At 43.6% G+C, this 25,198-nt stretch overlaps 1 protein-coding gene across 2 annotated transcripts in view; it reads left to right on the plus strand.

Moving 5' to 3' along the window:
- The first annotated feature begins 2,965 nt into the window (after positions 1-2,965).
- LOC109424065 (polyhomeotic-proximal chromatin protein-like) overlaps positions 2,966-25,198 on the plus strand; it is a 186,810-nt gene continuing 164,577 nt past the window's right edge. Inside the window, exon 1 of one of the 2 annotated variants that reach the window (XM_062842190.1) lies at positions 2,966-3,736. In XM_062842190.1, the coding sequence (XP_062698174.1) occupies positions 3,699-3,736 (38 nt within the window). In that variant the 5' untranslated portion in view covers positions 2,966-3,698. The remainder of the gene's footprint in view (positions 3,737-25,198) is intronic. The other variant, XM_062842191.1, reaches the window with a different exon arrangement.

Consider the following 25,198-nt stretch of genomic DNA (forward strand, 5'->3'; position numbering starts at 1 on the left):
CACGGATTTACGGTAATCTGATCTGCGTCTTTCCGAGTTGACCTACATTCGTATTTCTCTCATCCCACTCTACATACTTAGTCCACCATATCTCTTGGATCTGCAGTTCTTGGGGGACATCTGGTTTACCACTGATTTAAACATTTTATTGACTTTAAATTGATGTTTCAACTTATTCACTTTTTTCTCTTTCTTTTCCTTTGCCTCAAAAAAGTCACAAACATCAACAAAACAAAGCACGGATAAAATCTAAAACTTAATGAAAAATTAGAAATGCACGGAAAAATAATGTTTCGGAAAAGTGAATGGCTCAAACGTAAGAAAAACAGTATAATATATTGTTGCATTAAAATCGAATGTAAATGTATAGTAGCTACAATGTGCAAAGCTTTTAGCGAGCCATTTCATTACAATACACTTTATTGTAGCTGGTACACTGTATGGTGCAGGAATGATTTTCACCAAATACCCTATGGTTAGTTTTTATCCGGGAGCCTATAAGCGAGGATTTGTTGTCGAACGTATGGTGGCGTAATAGTTCCGGTTTCTTCAACAAGCTCCGTTCCAGGCACATCAAGCGCTTCTCTGCCATGAATCGATTCTCTGGAATCTCGATATAATCAAATATTCCACTGCTGGTCGCAAGAAGACGCACAAATATGGAAAAGTTGGTGATCTGATGCGCTGTCAAGTGCTTCCACCTTGCCGCAGATCGTCCAGCCTAGTCTTGTTTTCATTGCAACTGGTTCTCTGTACCTTCCTTCCCGTTTTTTGAGGATTAGCAGTAGTTTTGCATTGTCGGCACCGATCAAAATACGAGGAGCCGCGGTTGCATAACTGTTTACTTTACAGGAAGTCCTCGGAGCTAGTCAAACTTGTTTGCCATTTCCTTATGATCCAATGACTGCGGTGGAAGATACAAGGCTTCGACCGTCCGCACATGTTCCAGCGAATGCTTTCGATCCTTGCCAGCGGCAGAGATTCCGAGTTAGAAGTTTTGTGACTCCCATTTGGTTCGCTTAATCCACTGCAAATACAATGGTTTTGCTTCACCTTTCACTCCTAATTCGTCCGCAAAATCCTTCTCATACGATGAACCATCGTCGAGAAACGCCAGCGTGTTAATCAACGCCTTTCTCCCGTGGAAATGTACCGGGCACGGGAGCTGCCGATGAACGTTTAAAGACACTGACGAAATAGATGTTGCCTGATCTTTCGATGACGTTGACGCTTCGGGTTGTGGTGCTTGAGGTTTCCCAGGGTGCAGTAACTGGTGATGACGTTCCTTGCAATTACCTTCACCGCATACTGTGGCTTTGCATGGCCACTTGCCAGCCCCAGTCCCAGTTTTGTCAAGACTAGAACAACGTGGATTGGAGTGTGTGCTGTGCACTTTGGTCATACTAAAGCTAAAGAATCTTCCCAAAATGATCGTCAACCAGCACAAACTTTCTTCAATTGTCCATCAACCGCGTGTTGCTGCTGCTATGATAGATTACTATCCTAATCTTACATTATTACGGTAACCTCCCCTGTTCAAACCATTGATCCTATCCAGCACAGCTTCCGTAGCGCTACGATATCGAACCCACAGCTCTTAGTACATGGGAGGCTATGCGAGTACTCCTGATGAGGTCGGCAGATCTACGTTCCGCCGAGTTTCCAATCGCAGTTCCTTTTTCGTCGCTGAAGTCGTTGCCATTGGTTCTGCTTCGAATCTTTTTCTGGTGTACTTACTGTTGTAATTGGTTTACGGCAAGGCCGACCAACCCGTAAATTTTCAGAGGACAACAGCATTTACCAACCACGATACGCATACGTAACTTTCTGTGTGTTCCTGAAAAACTCATCATAACTTGGTGAACCACCATGCGTCTCCATATCGTAAATATAGCTTAATCTAATGGTGACATGGTGGCTATTGTCATCTGTTAATGAATGCGGTAATGGATAATACAATGTAGCGTTTTGAGTTTTGGCCACGAATATTGTTCCTTATCCCATCGTGCCGCGTGCATTGCAACTCCATGAAGCGAATACCGAAATCTTCATGTCGACTTCAGCAGAAGCAGCACCGAAGAAGAAGCTCAGCAACGCTTCGGCTTGTGCAATGACAGAACAAAAGCCAAATTCCGAAATCCGAACATTCATTGCAATTCCTGTCCAAAATCGCAAATCGAACCGCCGACAATCGGCGGACAGATGAATTGGTCTTTCGACTGGATTTAGATTTTTGATGGTGGCATTTTTTATGCTTCCTTTGTTTGCCAGTCGAACGCCAGTCGATGATGTCGCTCCACTAGCGTGCTGAGGGACCGTATTCATATGCGCATAACATAAAGTCGATTTCATCGAATGGCGTGCGATGGTGAGTGGGGAAGAGGAAGCAATACACGGCGACGACGCAACGCAACGGTTGGCAACATGAAACATGCTTCGGTTTCGGTCTGTTGGGTTGTCGGTCCGTAGCGATGCGGTTGCGAGAAGGCGGTAGCACGCTGGAGGTGGAGGCGGTCGGTTCGGTTGGATGCCAAGCCGAGTGGGAAGAAGCAGAAGTCGAAGCAGAAACAGTGGCCGATGTTAGCAGGGGTGGTCGGTCGGTACGGTAAGAGGGAAAGGAATGCTATAATGAAATTTGTAGATGGTTTTTATGACCGTTTCTGTTCTTTTTTTTTGAGGGATGTCTGTGTTTGTGAGACTGCGCCAGATGCGGAATAGGGGACGCGTAAGGTTGTCCCTGTCTGGTCCGTAGGAGTTGAGTTAGGTTGGAAGTTAAATAGGAGGGAGACTGCGCTTGAGGGAAAGAGAAGTTGGTAGCCGGATGCCAATGGCGGTTGTTCTGGGCATTCGAGGTAGGTAAAAACTTGTGTCCAATTCGATGAGGGGTAACGTATGTCAGTGTTGGTGGTTGTTGAGGCGCATGCTTGCTGTGAAGGTGGTAGTTTTATATTATATGCTGCTTATATAGTTCGCAAGTAGCCGAAGACTCTGTAGCGGACTGTGAAACTGGGGTTTCCTGCTGGTGTTGGTGAAGCAAACTACAATTGTGTGCGATTATGATACAGGCTAGGGTGGAAGGAGCGCGCAAGGCATCAAAGGTCCAAGGTAGCCCAAATGAGACAACGAGAAATTGAAATTTCAGTCCGTTTCAACAATTCCTGTCGGTTCGCACGAAATCCGCGCTCGGCTCGGCTCCGCGAAGTGCTGTTGTGAAAATTTTGTGATTAAAATGAATATGCAGATCCACTAGGCGACTCCCATCACACCCCGGAATAGGATTACTGTGAATCTAGATCTAGATCTAGTCGATAATAAAAGTGTTGTGAAGGGATTCACTGATCTAATGGAGTATTGATCCAACATCCTTGGAGCGAGAATGAAAAAAAGTGCAATTCTAGTGAAACTGTGAAGAAGCAATGGGAAAGCGGTTCACCTCAAACCATCGGCAGTGTTCCTAGAAAGGATTGATCGCCCTCGTCGACTGCGACACAGTTGAAGGAATAGAGGAAGAGTGCTAGTGAGACTTATCCAGTCCGAAGGATATTCGATTACTTTGTGCCATACCGAGCTATACCGTACTCTGCGGATTCCGGGTACTGATTGATTTGTTTTCTTCTGAATTAATCCGGTTGTGTTTTTGTGTGTCTTTATGTGTTACCTAATTTGCCATATGAGTTTATTGTTTACCGTCTTTGAAAATGGAAAGACAGAGAGGTGCTAGGTTTTACACGAAAAGGTTTGTTTAGTTTTTCTGTTACCTTCCTTTATCACAAATTCGTTTATTTATTCATTATTATCAGTTTCGCTTCGTTCTGGGCTAGGGCCATGTGTCAACCAGGCAGTGCTGCCAGCTATAACATTAGAATGTTTAGAACTTAAGGTTGAAGGATTTGTAATTAATTGAGTCAATGACGATGATTGTCTGCTTCTTATTCTTCTTCGTTCATTGGAAAAGCTAATTCACGCTTTTTATGAAACATACGTGAACTTACCTTCATCTGAATATATTCAGTAGATAGCAGGAAAAACCACCAATAATTTTTCATGACATTTTCCCTCGAACATGTCTTTAAATCACAGAAAACTGCTAAAATTCATAAACATTTTTCTTCGCTGCTATCACCACTACCAACTTGACACTGGCTAAAGGCACGCACACATTCTCATAAAAACCTCAAAAACTCGAAACTCAAATCTTTTTCAATGAAAAAATCACTATTATGCACATTTCTGTAGTTTTAAAATGCATTCATTGCACCCAGCAGTAATTTTCACACAATACAACACTCACTTTTTGCCCCCCGAGCACCTTGTTTCTTTAGAAACTGCTTTTAAAATATCAACACGTTCAGTGAAACTAAAACAGTGTATCGGCATTTCAATTAAATCGCGCGATTGAGAAAATCGTTAGAAAACAGCCGTGCACTAAGCAATAACATCAAGATATACGCGATCGATTCAAACTTTGGGAATCAGAACAATAATATTCGTCCTGCAAACAGCACACTCACTACGGCAGCACAGCCACACTCCAGACGGTGCATGCACTACGACCGAACCAGGGAAGCATCATCAATGTGAAGTTGCCAGTTCAATGTTTTGATTTATTTAAACCAGTTTTCTAAAGTTATTTCAAAAGCGGCGAAAAGTTGGCTTAATAATTAAACGTGTCATCTAATTTAGTTTTATATTATATATCAATTGAAGTTGAGCATTACAATTGGTTTAAATGCTTCGAAAAATCTCCTACAAAAAGGGACACATTTTTATTTGCTTCATTATTTGCCCTGATTTGGCAACAATGCTCATCAGCTGATATTTTCATTCCACCACATTTTGTTCGATTATTTTGTAAACAAACTTTGTGCAGCTTGAGCGTGACTTTCAGTTTGAGATGAAACGGTTCTAGCTGAGGAAGTTATATGCCCCAAAAATGAACAACCGAAAAAGTTGGCAAGGGAGCTGATGATGTTGTATTTGTTAACCGTGTGGCATGTTCGAACATTCCGATGATCTGAGAAGGCAGAGAATGAATCTGGATGTCCATCAAACGCGTCTGATTAAAAATTTTGTTTTTTGCTTACTCGCAGTAAATATTAAATTGAGTAGTCGAACTGAAGCTGCTGTTGGATTTTCAGATTTGGGCTCGTGAAAAGATTATGCAAATTGCATTATTTGGAGTGTTATTGTTTTCTTTAAGTTTAATTTCATTGTCACAAGATTACTGTGCCGAGTGTAACTAAACGGACAACACATTCAATGTTAATTATCTTGCAACCATTAACGCCGCCAATAAAATTGATTTTTGTTTTCCCTCACTTTTTTAAAAGTAAAAACACGGAGAAAAAATTATAACGGGGATTTCAGAAAACGTCCAACTTCCTGTGGGAGGGAGCAAGACAGCATCAAAGGGCGCACACTTTTTTGACATCGAGTGTTTCACCGTTTTTGGAAGTTATTAAAGAAATCTAGTTCAAATGTTTGCCCCAACATCGCTTGTTACAGTAACTAGCTGTCTCCGGTTAACTTTGTCTCGTCTACTGCGTTGTTTGACGTTCCCTAGTTCAAATCCCAGTTCAAAATATATGGAAAACTGATGTTCAAACAATCACAATTTCTTCAAGTCTTTTGCCTCAACTAAGCAAAGACAACCAAAATCGGACATTCCGTTCGTAAGTTATGCGCAATCGCATGCATGCCACTGCATTTTTTAAAATTTCAGAACATACGATTACAATACTTCGCAAAAATAAAAACGTATCCTGAACCGAAGCACGTGTTATTGTGTCACACATACTATAAAGCAAATTTAAAATTCAAAAGCCGTTCAATGATTGTTTTGAAAAATAATATGAAGAAGAACTGAAGATCATACTGCCAACTTCTTCAACCTTAATTCATAAGATATCTATTCTGGAAAACCATTCATCATCTTGGCAACACTGTTCTGCTTGTTCCCGCACCAAAGTGTGAGTGTATATGTGCATGTCGCTCTTATCATCCAAATAATTCAATCATCTCTCTACCTACTGCTTCATTCCTCTTTCGATGGTGTCGTATTCTGAACCGGACTCGTCAAACCGGCCACTATCAGAGCACCATGGAAGATGGCTTGCGGCGCATTTAACATTCTGGTTAGAGCAGCAACTCTGCATGTGTCATCTCTTTCACTAACCAAACTGCACCGTCGTTCAAAGCCGAAAAGACTCGTTGAACAGTTTCTGCATTACGACGACTTGACATTCCTGCCTCGTACCCTGACCCCACTTTCCGAGCTCATCGCGACTTCCCATCACGATCGAGTTTAAAAATAAGATGCTCAACTACAGCTGCCCACTGCATGGCACCACGCTGCCGGTGCACTTCGCAAGCATCGCAAACCGGTTTTCAACCATAAATTACAATACTTCAAGTCCAAGAAAAGAAGCACAGAAATTAGCACACACCAGACACCGCACAACCGTACCGAGTCAGTCAGTGGGTTGCCGTCGCAGTCAGCCAGCCAGCCAGTCAGCGCAGCGGTGCCAAACCACGGTACACTTCGCATGCAATATGCCGAATTGCACTCTGTTTACACTCCCTGCTGGCAACCGCGTCGAAACCATCTAATTCCAATGCCGTCGCTGCCGCCACCCCCTATCTTCCACCCCGCATCACCACTTAACAGAATAATAACAAAAAAAACACCTCGTGCTCTCACCAACACCATGAACTCTGCCTCGGTCTCTCACATATACTGGTACCGTGGCAGCATTCGCCAACTCGATTAACTCGCTCACTACAGTAGCGCAGCAGTATGCGACGAGCCTCTACCAAACAGTCGACGAAAGCTGTAGGTATTGGATTCAGTTTTGGCTGTTTTCTTCGGTTTGTTTTCGAGTCGGGACGGAACCGTCCGTCCCATACACCTCCCGACCACCGTCGTCGGTCGTCCCGTTCCCTCTATGGCTGGGAAAGGTATTATTTTGAAGCGGTGCGACTGGGCTGAGTTGGTGAAAAATTTAGACGCTGTTGAACGAACCATCGGCAGCAGCAGAAGCGACGACAAGACTTGGTTGGTCCCGGGAACGGCGTGGAATGAACGAACTAACGAACCACTCACGAACGAATGCATGGAATAAGGAACTTTTAGGAGCGAGGGATTATTGGGAATTTTGCGAAGGGTGACTGTAAAGTTTTGTAGAAGTTTGGGAAACGACTGAAGTTTGTTGAATAATGGACGGGATGTGATTTTTTCACGTCACTGGATGGAAGAGGATTGTATGATTGTGCTTGGAAGTTCTAAAATGTGACACGTGAAGTGGATTAGCAAGGCTATAAAGTCATTAGATGCGATGGGATTAGTGATGTATCGAGCAATGATTTAAAAAAAAAAGCTGATATTTAATTATGCGTATGAACTCCACTTAATATTTTAATCAGAAGCTATATTTTCAGTACACTAAAGTATGGCAACACAATACAGTTTAGTTGCTCATCAACCAAGCGTTGGTCACCTAGGAAAAAATGCCGACGGCAGTAGAAAGCTTCGACTTTGAACAGTTTTTGCTTGTTCTGTGTTGGTTTTCATGGATCTAAAGGTTTTGCATGTTGCAAATCAAGGCCCCTATAGCCACAGCTGTAAAAACGTGGTTATTCATCATGATCATGCTTAAGGTGACGACTCCTGATTGGTCCAGGATTTTTTCAGATAGGAAATTGCCTTGGACATGGAGTATCTTCGTGTCTGCCCTGTCTGCCACCCGAGCTACATATGTAACATAGTTTATTAGCAGAGAAAGCTCTCAGTTATATGGAAGTGCTTAGCTGAGGAGCAGGCGTTGTTCCAGTAGGGACGTTACGTCAAGAAGAACTAACTTTACTTCTATGCATTACCCCTTGCTTCTACTCCTCCAGTAGGTGTTTCTTGATCCTCAGTGCCTGTGTTCCCTGCACCGTTCCGTCGTTCGTCGAAGTCCTGATTTCATCATGCAATCACTTAATAATTAGTCCGTCCAGAGGCTCCCGTCATAAAGGTCCCATTAGACATGACAAATATTTGGCCAAACAAGCCCAACAAGTGACCATACTTACCTTACCGATCAGGCTAAGGCCGGGGTGGCATCTGCTGTACATAGTAGCCGCCTTCATTCCACTCGGTCCATGGCTGTTTGTCTCCAGTTCCGCACTCTGCGTAGGGTCCGCAGATCGTCCTCCACTTGGTCGACCCACCTAGCTCGCTGCGCTCCACGTCTTCTTGTACCGGTCGGATGACTCTCGAGAACCATTTTAGTCGGGTTGTTATCCGACATCCTGATGACGTGATCCGCCCACCGTAGCATCCCGATTTTCGCGGTATGGACGATGGTTGGTTCTCTCAGCAGCTGATGCAGCTCGTGGTTCATTCGCCTTCTCCAAGTCCCGTCTTCCATCTGCACTCCGCCGTAGATGGTACGCAACACCTTCCGTTCGAAAACTCCAGGGCGCGTTGGTCCTCTGCACGTAGGGTCCATGTTTCGTGCCCATAGAGGACGACCGGTCTAATCAGCGTTTTGTAGATGTTAACTTCGTGTTACGGCGAACTTTCTTCGATCGTAGAGTTCTGCGGAGTCCAAAGTAAGAACGATTTCCTGCCACAATGCGCCTCTGAATTTCTCTGCTGGTGTCGTTGTCGGCGGTCACCAGTGAGCCCAAGTACACGAATTCTTCAACCGCCTCGATTTCATCACCGTCGATATGAATTCGGGGTGGCGGGCGCGGTGATTCCTCTCTGGAGCCCTATGCCATAATGTACTTTGTCTTGGACACATTAATGACTAATCCGATTCGCCTGCCTTCACTCTTTAGTCAGATATACGTTTCCGCCATCGTCTCAAATTTACGAGCAATAATATCAATATCATCGGCGAAACCAAGCAGCTGAACGGACTTCGCGAAAATCGTCCCACTCGTGTTTATCCCCGCTCTCCTTATTACACCCTCCAAAGCAATGTTGAACAGCAAGCACGAAAGACCATCACCTTGCCGTAACCCTTTGCGAGATTCGAAGGGACTCGAGAGTGTCCCTGATACTCGAACTACGCACATCACTCGATCCATCGTCGCCTTGATCAATCGTATCAGTTTATCCGGGAATCCGTATTCGTGCATAAGTGCAACAAGTGACCAACACAACGTGAATCATGGCAACCTCGGATGAATGTCGGACTACAACGGCAAATATTTGTCATAATGACAAACAGTCTAATGGCCCCTTAAGTCGTGGCGGGATTCTTTTGGTAGAACTTCTCCGTCATAAGCTTCTGGTAGAACTTTTGATCCATGTATCTTGAGAACGACACAGCTGTTCCATTTTCTGAGACTCAACTTTTTCCAGGCGGCATTTTTTCATCCGAAAAAGGCAGGTCTACTGCTTCCGGTACAACTCTGTCGGAACCATCCGTTTCGTCGACTCCGTTCAACGAATCTAACGGTGTTGTCGGTTATGTCGTGTATGGCTGCTTCAACTGATTGAAATGACATTACCTAGGTAACAATTTGATGCTGTACAAACGTTTCTCCAACTATTTTAAATCAGCTTTCATTTGAATAAAAGCTTAGCACAAGAGGTACAATCCGTTATTCAGCTCCTAAACATCTAATATTGGTGATTTTATTCTACCTTTAGCTGATTTCAGGTTCATTGGAAGGCTGATTTAAGGCCTAATATGCGCTTATTCAGTAATCAATTAAATTTAATAATTATGTAAAAATAAAAAAAAAACACTTTCGTGCGCCTATTTTTACCATTAGCTACGCCTATTTCCAGAAGAGATGTTTAGAAATGTATAAATTAATCTGTGGGGAAACTGGGAATTGAATTCGGACCTCCTGATTTCTAGTCACTCACCTTAGCACCTACAGTCCTACACCACACACAATCGTATACATATCCTCGAAAACAAGAGCAATACTTATTGAATCTGAATAGTCAAAAACATAATTTAAACTAAGTCTGTATTGAGACTAAAGAAACTATGTGGACTTCACGAAAACTTGGTCAGCTTGGGTCAGCTGTCAAAAAATATTTGATAAAAGGTTGAACAACAGATGATTAATTCTGAATAATGAATAATGAATAATGAATAATATTCTATTCAGCTTGATATTCAGCCATCTCCTCCTCTTCCTCTTCTTGGCGTAACGTCCTCACTGGGACAAAGCCTGCTCTCAGCTTAGTGATCAATGAGCACTTCCACAGTTTTTAACTGAGAGCTTCCTCTGCCAATGACCATTTCGCATGTGTATATCGTGTGGCAGGCACGAAGATACTCTATGCCCAAGGAAGTCAAGGAAATTTCCTTTACGAAAAGATCCTGGACCGACCGGGAATCGAACCCGTCACCCTCAGCATGGTCATGCTGAATACCCGTGCGTTTACCGCCTCGGCTATATGGGCACTACATTCAGCCATCTATGTATTACCGATTAAAAAGGTTGAACAAGCCATACTTCAGACAAATATTCAGTTGTCATTGTGTTGAGCCATTGACACTGTTAACCAGCTATTATTCAGCTAATACTCTCACTCAGCGCTTATTGTTACTTGGGGAAGTATATTTTGGCTTAGCGAGAAATTCCAGGATCAAGTTTCAATACGCACCTATGTGTTCGTTCAGCTTAACTTTTTGTCTACAAAAAGACAAGCACACTTGTTGCAGTGGAATCATTTCTAATTAGAAATTGTTCCGGCTCTTACTTGCTTCAGAAGCATGTTAGCCAATGAAGGCATACAGGGGATAGACAAAATGATCGGGATAGGCAAAATTATCACTCTAAAAATGTTCAACTAGCTGTAACTTTTCTAAAAGTGCATCAAATATTCTCAATTTTTTACTGTAAGTTCTTCAACTAGTTGTGTATCAGTGGACAAAATTTGGAGAAGATCGGTCAATTCTTCATGAATTTATAAAGATTTTTGAAAAAGATAAAATTATCCGATAGCCAACTTTGAGCTGTCATATCTCCGGATTCAATGAACCGATTGCAATGAAATTTTGACAATTCATGATTTATATAATGAACTCTGGAAAACATTTGACTTAACTTGAAATTTAAAACAAGCGAAAAAGTTATAGCGATTTTATTTTTTTCATGATTTTTTAGTAAATTGGTCTATTTTTAATATGCATCCCATTACTTTTTAAACTTATTGGCGGCTATGTTGCTACTTTCCTTCAAAACGCATTTATACATGAGTCAATTAAAGGGAAACTAAATTAACAATACTTTGCATCTTGAATTTTGAAACGATGTTGATGTTTTGGATAATTTGGTGTTTTATTAGAAAAATAATCTAATCGTTATAATTTTCTTCCGTGTTAAGAATATTAAGTTAAGTCAATGGTCAATGGTCAAGCTCATTATATAAGTCATAAATGGTCAAAATTTCATTGCATTCGGTTCATTGAATCCGGAGATATAACAGAGTTATATAGAGTTATAAGTTGGCTATTGGATGATTTTACCTTTTTCAAAAATCTATATAACTACGTGAAGAATTGTTCGATCTTTTCCAAATTTTGTCCACTGATACAGAACAATTGAAGAACTTACAGTAAAAATTTGAGAATATTTGATGCGCTTTTCGAAAAGTTACAGCTAATTGAACATTTTTTTATAAGTGAAAATTTTGCCTGTCCCGATCATTTTGTCTATCCCCTGTATATCTATTGCTTTGGGTTGAAAAGCGCCGGTCAAAGAAGAGCAAATTTGGCTTTGTTCGGGAAAAAAACGCTTCACTTTTCAAGCACTGTTGTGATGATGATGATGATGGTTGTGTACCCACCATCAGCGCAAGGATTACCTATGGCTGCAGAGTCATTCCGGAACGGAATGATCTACCAGATGGTTTGTTGTAGCAGGGTAAATTCACTGGAGACCTTCGGAATACAACATGCTGATTGTTTTCTCGTGACAAAGTCTGGCCACCCCACGAACATTTGTCCGGAAACCAGTTCATTTAGCTTCCTTAGGCTACCCCCCGAAATCCCCATGTATATGTCATGTTCAAATATAAAAGGGAATAACAAGGAATGAACTCACCGGATAATCTTATTCAGCTGGTTTTCTGTGTTTGTCTTCGGTGTCAGTATTGGTTTAGAATGCCCTACAAACCATATTGCATGTTCACTCGTTCGCACCACTCGCTGCGTCTCTGGTCGTCTAACAATGGATACACTGAAAAAACGAATCGAAAGACAACTCGGATGCATTAGCTCGGATGAATCTTTTTGCCCGAAAATGTCAGCGGAATTTATCTCCTACACACGCGAAAACACGATCCGACTAAACGAAAACAATCACTCGAATGCAGCAGCGGCGGTCTCCTGCATCCTCTTCCTCGGAAGTGTCAGCGAAACTGCTTCACTTTTCAAACACTGTTGTATTTAATAAATTGTCCAACCACATATAACGCTAGCCCAAATCTCAAAGGTTGTCGGAGTAACTTTGAGCCAAATCCATCTAAAATTCCTGTTGTAATTCGTGCAGCGTTTTTTCTTCTTTCTGATAAAATTCTGATGGTATTTCAGTAGGATTTCAGAACTTTATGGAGCACTTCCAAAATTCCCGAAAAATATGAGTTTGCTGCCGAATTTTCAAGTTTCCTACCAAGGTTTTTATATAATGGAAGGTTAAGCAGGTCGTTTAGTTTGTGGGGAAAAGCAGAGGAAGCTAAATTTCAAAGGAATTTGCTGAGGGGGGTGTTTGTTTTCAGAATTTCTCACGGTGAAAAAATAATGGCCGCTCAGCCAGTTTTGACATCTAAGACTACCTTAGAATATGTAAATACCTTGTTTCCTACTGTACGTGCATTAGAAAGACTGAGCTGTTTCGTCCAGATTCTGTTTCACTCTTGGCTAATAAATTCTGTAGCTGACTTTACGGATGGTTATTCAGGAAACGTGTTCGGCAATGAACACAAGAGTTTTAGGCGTAGAACACTGGGCGGTGTATAGCACGACAGAAGAGAGAACGGGGAATTTCGGACCGCGAGGGAAACATCACTTTCACTACACTTAACACTTTATTTCTTTCTTTGCTTACTATTCACACTTTGATAATTTCACTTTACACTTCGCGTTGTTATAACCCACGCGAACGCTTATCGAATTCAAACTGAACTGACTAGATACTGTGAACGGGTCGCATATTATACCAAAAACTAAATGTTCCAGAAACACGTGGAAGGTTCTACGCGCGCGTAGAACCCACGCGACGTGTGGGGAACCACACCGTCATCACGCTAACAGCAAAGCGACGACATTGATGATGATGGCGGCTGCGGTGGCGCTCGATGCTGCACTCACGACAGGATCTCACGGTACTCACTCTCTCGCTGTTGGTTGCTGCTGTTACGTCGGCTCGGGTGAGTGTACGTGCTTCGTGACGATGCTCGATGACGGTTCCGGTGCGCTGGTTGGAGTTGGTCGCGCAGCACAGCATGATGCTGCCCTCGTTGGGAGCGTATGTTCGCGAACAAAACCTTTCTTTATGGTACTGCGTAGTTCTGCTGAAGTCGAGACCATGACTGCGCCAACATCTTCGGTGGGGTTCCTGGTCATTTGGCCGAACGCCGTTTGGTCGAATGTCGTTTGGCCGAAAGGGCCGTTTGGCCGAATGCCCTTTGGCCGAAAAATGAATGATGAACTTAAGTGACCATGCCCCTGTTTCCCGCATCATATCACGCGAAAGAACAGCCTATGCCTCAAGGAAGGAATAATTTTTGATTAAATGTTGGCAGTTTCTACGCCAACTAATCCCTGAATGGCTAAACTTGAAAGAATAGCCTATGATTAAAAGAAGGAAATATCTCTGATGATCAAATTGACAGTTGGAATGTCAAAAACTTACTCTGATTGTTTTTATCATAATTCAGCCAGATGGCATTCGGCCAAATGACCGGACACCCTTGCTGTACAACCAACTGCTAAAGATGATAAGGTTGGGAGCCGGGTTGTTGCGAACATATTTTGCCCGTTCCAGTTTTGGTGTTGATGGGAAGTGATCCACTACACACTTAATTTAGAATGCCGAATTTCGGTTTACGAATGCCGAGATTTGCGCAGCCGAGTAGTCAGCTAAATGTTTTGATGAGATATCAGCTTATAAATGCCGAGAATCAGTATAGCATACCCTGTTGCTAAGCTACCTGCCATATTGTTAGCTGAGTCTCGGTTTAAATTCAGAAACCGAGATTTGCGCAGCCGAGCTCGTGAAATAAAACTGAGTGTGTAGATCGAGTACACGAACTCTCCGATCAGACAGGCTTGCATCGTGGCTACAAGATTTTCCACTGCGAGGGTGAAGTTGACTATGGCTTCCAATGTCTTTATATTAGGACCCGGTAAAGCTCTGTCCTTGTGGGTTATAGCCTGGATTATAGTATCTAGTCTTCCATGTCGCATTTTGAGGGTTACTATTACTCCGTTCACTTTTGATGGCATCTCACAACTATCCTTCAAACATTTCCTCAGTCTCAACATATTCTCTTCGGCATTGGCGGAGCCAGCTTTTTCTTTTTTCTTACTCACTCTTCTAAACATGCAAGAGAAAGAGCGAGATGAAAGAGGAGGCAAGCTGCCCCCTCTTCCATCTTTTTCTTTCTCTTGTATGTTTAGGAGTGTGAGAAAGAAAAAAGAAAAAGCTGGCTCCGCTAATGCTCTTCGGGTGAGACACATATGGGTAGACGTATTTAATACGGAAAGAAAGAGAACGCAGTCTTCGGAATCATCGCTGAATTTCAGAATATCTATTCAGACCGGCTGGCGAGCCGCCAGCTGACTTCGGTTGAGTATACAAACCGTTTCAAGACCTACCGAGTTGAGATGTTGTGAACAAACCGTTGGATCCTGTCTGATTCATCGGCATTGAGCCTTGTTGAGGTAGAAAATTGTTCGTAGTAGACGCTCTTGTCATATTCTGTTCTGCAGGGCCGCATGATGCTCGACTTTGACCGAGGATACTTGCTACTGCACGTTGAAGTTCGTTATCATTGGAGACCTGCGTATACAGCTGATCTGCTGCTCTTCGAGCGATACGCTCCATAAGCAGGTTTACGTTGTTCTGCCTGTGTCTTGCCATTGTTAGCCCTGCATCAACTCCGGAGCCTAGATCTTCTGTGCAACCTTCCGTTGCGACAATCCAGTACTCTTTCTTCTCTAACTCGTTTTCATTCAGTGCTTCACTGTTGCATTATCTGTCTAACTCCAACATTATTCAGACCAGGCTGTTCTTCTGATCCAGGTACTGCTGGTGAAACTTCTTTTCGTCTTCCAGTTTTTGAAGCGGCAGTTCAATTCGCCTATTGATGGCTGCTGATGGAACCATTGTTTCGGACAACTCGTAGTTTTGGTTTGTGGATCTTTGATAACCTTACCTGTCAGACTAAGACCAGAGTGTCCTCTGCTGTACGTAGTAGTCGTCTCCAGTCGATTCGGTTCATGGCTGTGCGTCTCCAGTCCCGCACTCTGCGAAGGGTCCGCAGATCGTCTTCCACTTGATCGACCCACCTAGCTTGCCGCGTACCACGTTTTCTTATGCCGGTCGGATTGCTCTCGAGAACCATTTTAATCGGGTTGCTATCCGACATCCTGATGACATGACCCGCAACCTTTCGTAGCCTCCCGATTTTCACGGTATGGACGAGGGCTGATTCTCTCAGCAGATGTTGTAGCTCGTGGTTCATTCGGCTTCTCCAAATCCTGTCTATCATCTGCACTCTGCCGTAGATGGTACGCAACCCCTTCCGTTCGAATATTCCAAGGGCGCGGTGGTCCGCGATCGTAGAGTTCTGCGGAGTCCAAAGTAAGCTCGATTTCTTGCCACAATGCATCTCTGAAGTTCTCTGCTGGTGTCGTTGTCGGTGGTCACGAGTGAGCCCAAGTACACGAACTCTTCAACCGCTTCAATTTCTTCACCATTGATAGAAATTCAGGATGGCGGGCGTGGTTAATCCTCCCTAGAGCCCTTTGCTATCATGTACTTTGTTTCCGACACATTCGATTCGCCTGGCTTCATTCTTTAGTCGGATGTACGATTCCGCCATCGTCTCAAATTTACCAGCTATAACATCAAAATCATCAGCGAAACCAAGAAGCTGAATGAACTTCGTGAAAATCGTTTCACTCGTGTTAATCCCCGCTCTCCTCATTGAACCCTCTAAAGCAATGTTGAACAGCAAGCACGAAAGACCATCACCTTATCGTAATCCTCTGCGAGATTCGCCGGGACTCGAGAGTGCCCCTGATACTCGAACTGCGCACATCACTCGATCCATCGTCGCCTTGATCAATCGTATCAGTTTATCCGGGAATCCATATTCGTGCATAATCTGCCATAGCTGGTCTCGATCGATTGTATCATACGCCGATTTGAAATCGATGGACAAGTGATGTGTGGGCACGTTGTATTCGCGGCATTTCTGCAACACCTGGCGGATGGCCAACATCTGGTCCGTTGTAGCGCGTTCACCCATGAATCCAGCCTGATATTACCCCACGAACTCTCTTGCAATCGGTGATAGACGGCGGCATAAAATTTGAGAGAGTATCTTGTAGGCAGCGCTTAGTAGTGTGATCGCGCGGTAGTTCCCGCAATCCAGCTTGTCGCCCTTTTTGTAGATGGGACACACGATACCTTCCATCCATTCCTCCGGTAATACTTCCTCCTCCCAAATCTTGGTAATGACGCAGTGTAGTGCTCTAACCAGTGCTTCTCCACCGTATTTTAAAAGATAGTAAATTAAACTCACAGTTATTAGTTATTCAGTTTTGGAAATTCATAAACAAAGCATGGATAATATCTGACATTATATTGGACTTTCAATGACACTTCGTTAAAATACAGAACTTTCAAATCTCTAACATCATTTTTCCCCTTCGGTATGAGAATCAATCATCCATCCCTACAATTTCTCTGCATTCATTCCACCTCCTCCAACCTGAACAATCGAACAGCTGTGACCGTGTGTGTAGAAAGCATCATCAGCAGCATTTGTTTGTGAGGAACGGAATCAATCCTGGCAAAGGACAACGAACCTGCACATTTTTCGTCTGCTCTGCTCGCATTTTCTCCAATACGTTTCTACTTTTCCTCACCTCCCCATGCAGGAATACCTTCCCAAATGCACAAAAGAACGCAAAGAGCCATCAATCCAAATTATTGTATTTTCATACAATCATGATGATCATCATCATCGTCGTCGTCGTCGTCGTCGTCATCCGAAGGACGAGTGAGAGCTGAAAGTTTGAAACAACCCAAACAAGAAAAAAAATATCCAAAACGAATCCCTCCGCATGTGATCTCTTTTCACGGGCTAATACGAAATTCTTCGCTCCCGATGTTGTCGGTCCGTCGGTCGGTCGGGAGTCGACCGAGAAAAAAAGGACTTTCATCGGGAAAAAATATCCCTCCACGCTTCCACCTAGGTACGAAGTGGAGAGGAAAAGGAAGCCCGAAAAACGCATTATTATTTGCTCGAACGTGGTGCGGTGCGGAGAGGTCCCCGGCCTCGGCCCTTGGTCCTGAAGTCCTGATCCCATGACGGCGCGACGACGACGTGTGCATATATGTTTGCTTTTCTCTTGGCTTTGTTGTCGGAAGAGGAAGGGAAAGAAGGGCAAAATAGTACACGTGGTTGAACTATGACTAAAATAAAAACAAACCGTTTCTTTCTTCAGAAAACCGATATCTTAAATTATAATAATTCTCTATTAAAGTAACATGATGACATACAGTGTCGGACAAAATAATAAGACCACCAGCCATTTTTCATACAAAATGGCTAAGTTTGACGATCTGATGCTCGGTTTCTAGTGAACCGATTTGGCTGAAATTTTGACAGCCGCCATGGAGTTACGTGAATTTTGATTTGTATTTAATTGATTGAGTTCTGTTCACTACATCAAAAGTTACAGATATACGAAACGACAAAATAATAGGACCACTTTCAGATTACCATCACCAAAGGATATTTGAGAGTATCTGATACTTGATGATTGATAAACAAGTACTAAAATTAAGGATGCCATTTAAACTTGGGGACATTTTTATTGAATTGGCAACAAATAATCATCATAAAAATCTGGTGTTAGAATTATGTCGCACCGTATATCTGTAACTTTGGAAGTAGTGTACAGAACTCAATCAATTTAATACAAATCAAAATTCCCGTAATTCGAAGTCGGCTGTCAAAATTTCAGCCAAATCGGTTTACTAGAAACCGAGTACCATATCGTCAAACTTGGCCATTTTGTATGAAATAGGACCGCTGGTCTTATTGTTTTGTCCGACACTGTATGTAATAACAAAAACTAAAGCAACAAAACTAGCTAAAGCTAACAAAACTTTTTTAAATTAATACAAAAATATAACAAATTTTGATACTTTTTACTCAAGACTATAACAATATTTGTCTTCAAAGAATCCGCCAAGAGTTCCTTCCGGAAATCTTACAATAGTGGCTTCCGAGAATTCTCCAAGAGTTTCCTCCGGAGATCCTCCAGAAATTCCATCCAAGTATTCCTTCAAGGCCATTAGGGAGATCCTCCAGGATCTTCATCAGAGATTTCCTCCAAAGTTTATATCTGGGAATTCCTCCGATAATTCCATATGAGAACTCCTCTGATATTCCCTTTGAGAATTCCTCAACAAACTCCATCTGGAGTTCGCTCCAGGAACTCCATGTGGAGATTCCTCCAAAATTTCATCCGATAATTCATACAGAATATCTAGCTGGAGATTGCTCGAGGAATTTCATCTGAGAATATCTCCAAAGCTCATTCCGCGCATTCCTCCAGAAAATCTTCCAGGAGTTCCATCTGCGGAATTCCTCCAGGAATCCCATCCGGGATTTCCTTCAAGAATTCCTTCTATTTACTCCTGGAAGGTTTCCGGAAAGAACTTCCGGAGGATTCCCGGAAGAAGTTCCTGGAAGATTCTCGGAAGTAACTTCTGGAGGATTTTCGGAAGTAACTTTTGAACTGTTCCCGGAAGGAACTCCTGGAGTATTCGTGGAATGAACTCCTGAAGGATTCAGGAAAAGGATTCTCGGAAGGAACTCCTGAAGGAATTCCTTGCAAGTAACTCTTGGTGGTGGACGATTCTCGGAAGGAACTTTTGAAGGGTTTTCGAAAGAAACTCCTGGAGGTTTTTTTTAAAGACACTCCAGTCGGTTTTTCTGAACACACTCCAGGAGGATTCATGGAAGGAACCCGTTAACATTCCCGGAAGGAACTCCTGGTGGATCCCCAGAAGGAACTCTTGGAGTATTCTCCGAAGAAACTCCTGGAGAATTCTCGGAAGTAACTCCTGAAGGATTCTCAGAAGTAACTCGTGGTAAAATTCTGGAAGGAACTCCTAGTAGGTTCTTGAAAGAATTTCCAGGAGCGTTTGCGAAAGGGACTCCTGAAGGGTTCTCGATCTCCTCAGAGATTATCGTAAAGGTCTTCTGAAGGATTCCCAGAATGAGCTTCTGGAGGACTTTCTAAAGTCATTCCAGGAGGATTCCCGGATGTAACTTTTGGTGGGCTCTCGAAAGGAATTCCTGGAGGATTCTCGGAAGGAAATCATGGAGGATTCCCGGAAGGAACTCCTAGAGTGTTCTCTGAAGACACTCCTGGAGTATTCTTGGAAGCAACTCGTTTAGATTCCTAAAAAAGAACTCTCGGTGGATTCCAAGAAGGAAATCTTGGAGCATTCTCTGAAGAAACTTTTAGATGGAACTCCTGGTATATATCCGGAAGGAACTCCTAGTGGATTCTTGGAGGCAACTCCTAGTGGGCTCTTGAAAGGATTCCTGAAGAGTTCTCGGAAGGATTTCCTGGAAGGTTCTCGGAAGGAATTCCTGGAGGCTTCTTGGAAGGAACTCCTGGTGGGTTCCCAGATGGAACTTCTAAGAAATTATCGGAAAGGACTTCTGAAGGATTCCCGGAATGAGCTCCTGAAGAATTCAGGGAAAGATCTTCCGAAGGATTCTCGGAAAAAACTGCTGGAGGAATCTCGCATGTAACTCTTGGTGGATTTCCGGAAGAAATTCCTGGACGATTCCCGGAAGGAACTCGTGGAGGGTTCTCGAAAAGAACTCCTGCAGGCTTTTTTGGAGACACTCCAGCCGGTTTTTCGGAAGACACTCCTGGTGGATTCTTGGAAGGAACTCGTTTACATTCCCGGAAGAAACTCCTGGTGGATTCCCCGAAGGAAGTAACTCCTGAAGGATTCTCAGAAGTAACTCGTAGTAAAATTCTGGAAGGAACTCCTGGTATATTATTGGAAGGAATTTCTAGTGGATTCTTGAAAGAATTTCCAGGAGAGTTCGCGAAAGGAACTCCTGGAGTATTTCGATCTCTTCAGAGATTATCGGAAAGGTCTCCTGAAGGATTCCCAGAATGAACTCATGGAGGATTTTCTAAAGTAATTCCAGGAGGAGTCTCGTATGTAACTTTTGGTGGGCTCTCGAAAGGAACTCCTGGAGGATTCTCGGAAGGAAATTATGGAGGATTCCCGGAAGGAACTCCTAGAGTGTCCTCTGAAGACACTCCTGGAGTATTCTTGGAAGCAACTCGTTTAGATTCCTAAAAAGAACTCCTGGTGGATTCCCTGAAGGAAATCTTGGAGCATTCTCTGAAGAAACTTTTAGATGGAACTCCTGGTAAATTTCCGGAAGGAACTCCTAGTGGATTCTTGGAGGCAACTTCTAGTGGGCTCTTGAAAGGATTTCCTGAAGAGTTCTCGGAAGGATTTCCTGGAGGGTTCTCGGAAGGAATTCCTGGAGGATTCTTGGAAGGAACTCCTGGTGGATTCCCAGATGGAACTTCTAAGAAATTATCGGAAAGGACTTCTGAAGGATTCCCAGAATGAGCTCCTGAAGAATTCAGGGAAAGATCTTTCGAAGGATTCTCGGAAGGAACTGCTGGAGGAATCGCGCATGCAACTCTTGGTGCATTTCCGGAAGAAATTCCTGGACGATTCTCGGAAGGAACTGGAGACACGAAGTTCAGAAGTTCCTCCCTGAAATCTTCCTGGAATCGTTTAGGAGCTCCTCTCCTTCTTTTTCAGGAGATCCCTGGAGATCTCCTTCCGGAAAATCCTTCATGGGTTCTTCCTGAGAATGCTTCTGTAGGATTCCTACAATTTTCTAACAATCCTTCACGAACTCCTTTTTAAAATTATAAAGAAGCTCCTTTGGGCTTCTTCTGACATTCCAGTTTAGGTTTTTTTGGGATTCATCCGGGAATTCCAACTGGGAATCTTCTAGGAATATCATTTCAATAAATTCAGGTGGAAGCCCTAGAAAGAAAACTTCATACTGTGGTCTATTCTTGAAAGCAGTTGGTCCCGGAGTTCTCAATTCTAGTAAACTCGAAGAAACACTATCCATCATTGAAGCAGCTGGAATAGAGGATAATTATTAACAGGAGAAAGAATGACGCGATTATTACGACGGTGTAGCTCCGTGTGAATATTGCGTAGCTCACCGGACCAATCCGTTCCCAGCCATCTACAGCGCAAACTACAATAGCATCACTTGGCATGATACGGGACCTCGCCATGCAGGCGACTTGCTCCGCAGAAAGCTCCACTACTCAATGAGGCAGCATCACACTGCCTGCCTTGTCATGATGTTTATATTGTCATCGACGCTTGCTAGGGGAAGGACACCCAAGGGGAATGTAACTAATATTTGTACACATCCGACATTCCGTGAAAATTTGTATGTACTGAAGCTGAATGTGCATCTGCCTGGTGAGTGTCAACTTGGTGCTAGTTCGTGAAGATCTTGCAGCTGATAAGAAGTTAAAACCACAGAAACTGATCTTTTGCGAAGTTTGTGTCCTCGGTAAGCTTTGCAGAGATTATTTAAACGGCTCGCGGAAAAGAGTCCTGGAAGTCAACAAAAAATCTACGGTTGCCTATTCTCCCACAACAAAACATAGTAGCGGAGCGATTTAATGGGAAATTGGTTTATCGATTCCAAGGTTCCGCAGTCACTCTGGGATGCAGCCGTTTTGACTGGTATGTACATTATGAATCGGAGTCCGATTGCAGCGCCTCCACTTTGGCTTCCACGGAATATGACCCCCGCTGAATCGTGGTATAAGTAGAAGCCTTTGCTGGAGTAGTTGAGAGTTTTCGGTTGTCAAGTCTTCGGGTGGATTCCCGGTCAATGTGGAATAGAATCTCGAACATCAACAGGAACCCTAAAATCGAGAGCTGTTTATGGTCGGATTCGCGTCGGAGTACTTTCAGTATGTTCAAGATTGTGAATAATCTGGATTTGATCAACTGATAGTACCGATGATATACGAGCAAGAGGGTGACGAATTCCTTGCTGATGTTCAAGTCATCTAATCAGATGTCCACACTGAGGTGTACGAGCTTACAGACGATGAAGAGCTGGATGAAATTGAGGAGGACTTCGTAATCCCTTCGCATTCACATCGTCCTGTAAGTTCTGGCCCGTTTGACGACTTTCATTGAAACGCTGTGAACATCCGGATAAGCTCCTCAACTTTCTTACCGGATTCAATGCCACCGTAGTAGATCTGCATTTCCTCTCAAATGTTCCTGAAGTGTTTAACGAAATTGACTCCCGTAACGATTGTTGGTGACCTGTGTCGGAAGTATCGAAAGGAGTGAAGGCCAAACCAGGACTGGTATGCAAGCTGCAAAAATCACTATGGATTGAAACAAGCTCCGCGATGCTAGAACAACCGTTTCGATGAAGTGTTACTGAAGCAAAGGTTCGTTAGTTACAAGAGGGATTGCTGTTTGCACACGCTGTCGAGGAAAGATGGCAAGATCTATCTAGTGCTATACGTGGATGTTGTGCTGATTGTTGGTCGAAACTTATCCAGTATCCAGAAGCTCAAAAAGGCCCTTTCAAGCGAATTCGAGATGACGGATTGTAGACAGGCCGAACCTGTGGTTTCCTATTAGCTGTATGGAACGTTTCCAGCAAAATCCAACTGAAATCACACAGACATCGTTGAAGCGGATTACTCGATACCTCAAATGAACAACCGCTATGGGACTGATTTTCAAGAGGACTAAATCCAGTACACTGTTAGGCTCTTTAGATACTGACTGTGGGCAACAGATGCTGAAGACCGGAACTCAATGACTGGTTACTTGTTCAAGGTCTATAGATGCCCTGTTTCAAACCAAGTCCTTCTTCATTTCTACCGGTTCATGAACCTGCAGAAGCAGATCATCGTTTTGTACATGACACATTCAGGTATGGGTGGATCTTTTCGTCCAAAACTTCTTCTGACGCCGCTGCATTTTTTGGCTTACGTTGTTAATGGCCCGTTTACATATTTGCTAATTCTGCGCGACAGTTCATTTTCGAGCAGTATTGGTGTCAATTTAGCACAATGTAAACACTTTTTAGCAGACAATAAAATTAGCATGACAAATTCAGAAGCTTCTGAATTCGGTGCTAAAACTAGTGGACAATAATGAAGATATTAGATTGTCCGACACAATTAGCATAATGTAAACGGTCTGCTAGACGAATTGTCAGCTAATTATGCCATCACGCCAATTTTATTGGCAGATAAGGAAGTGTTTACATTACGATAGTTTGGTACCAACACAGTCGGAAAATTTATTGTCCCAGATTTAGCAGCTAGATTTTTAGCGGCAATGTAAACGATACTAGCGTGGAAAAAATTGTCCGACAGAATATTGTCACGCATTATTATCACATATGTAAACGGGCCATAAGGGATGAGAAACATTCAATTATTGCGTTTACCAGCTTTTCCTGTTCGACGTTTCAGCCGAGAGTACAGAGCTGAAATAGTTCCAGACGTTCTGTCGATGACGTGCATGTCAAAAGTTTTAATATTCACGTTGCACTGTACATGGCGCATTTAACACTTTAGTCCAATGCAGAATCTGCTTCGACCGAGTATTACGTTCGCTGCGTATCCCAAAAGAGCGATCAAAGTCACGCACAAGCTTGAACAGTAGGTAAGTTGTCGACCGGCATCACAGCAGACGAAGCTGCATAACTTCATTTTTCTTTTTATGCTCGGCTCGCTCTTTCTCTCGTCTGCTCGCTTTTCTCCCGACAGCACCACCCCCTTCCCTCCGTGATGCGCGATACGTAGCTGTGTTCAAGCCGGAGCGTGACTTGTACAATGTCAAACGAACAAACGAAGCGCGGTGCATACACGACAGTGGCCTGGTGAGCTGCCACGCCACTCATCTTCGATTACGTATCAAACACTGACTGTTCGGTTCGGGAATCGCTTCCACGGGTTTTTCGGTCTCGGTGCGCGGCGCGGTGATTAATCACCTGACTGTGTTGGTTGGTTCAGTGTTCGGTGGTATCTATACCGACCCGACCGACCGCTCGCATCCGGGGGATTCTTGGTTGTCTTGGTCGCGGCGCTCGCTCTCGGTCGTCGGTCGGTTCGGTAACTATGGTGATGCGATGCGTCCCTCGAGTTGGACGGATTGCGGATGGTGGCGTGCGGCCCGTAGAAGGTATTGCATCGCATCAGCTCGCGGTACGAGCTTACGGTTGGTTGTAAAATAGGGGACCAACTCGTAAGATGAACTCGGGCTAGGGTGCGGTGCGGTGTGATTGAGGATGAGGACGGCGGCGGCAGCGGAGGATTACCAATGTAAATGAATGAAATTTATGCACCAAAGGCAAATGCGCGGCTGCTACCTCAACGCAACGGTAGCCTGCGATGGTGGCGGAGTCTGTATGCGGGAGGGTACACATAACAACCTACACGCACCGACCGGGCTGTATCTTTCGTTAGTTCGACGAATCAAGCTTTTCCAATGGGGTGGTGCATTTCACATGCGGGTGGTGGTGGTTCGTCTGGGAATTACCACGTCGTCCGTCGATCCAAGCGAACACTCACACTCTGTGTGGACGGCTCGGGAGTGACATATTATACCTCTACGAGTGCATACATAGTGCATACAGCAGAGGGATTGATGTTTACTGTTCAGGGAGCGTTGTTTGATGTCGGTGGTGGGCGCCATGTTGCTTTATTGCGCCTGCGACAGATGGTGTTGTGGTGGGTGTCTCATTTGAGTTGATGAGTCCCGGGCGTCCATGCTTCAGTAGAATGTTTATGTCTAAAACGTAGTTCTCGTGACACACTTTGGGAGAGGCTAATGTAGGCTAATGGCGTAATTCAGCGTATCAGCTTAT

This window comes from Aedes albopictus, chromosome 3 (genome assembly GCF_035046485.1).
Source record: "Aedes albopictus strain Foshan chromosome 3, AalbF5, whole genome shotgun sequence".
Taxonomy (NCBI): Eukaryota; Metazoa; Arthropoda; class Insecta; order Diptera; family Culicidae; genus Aedes; species Aedes albopictus.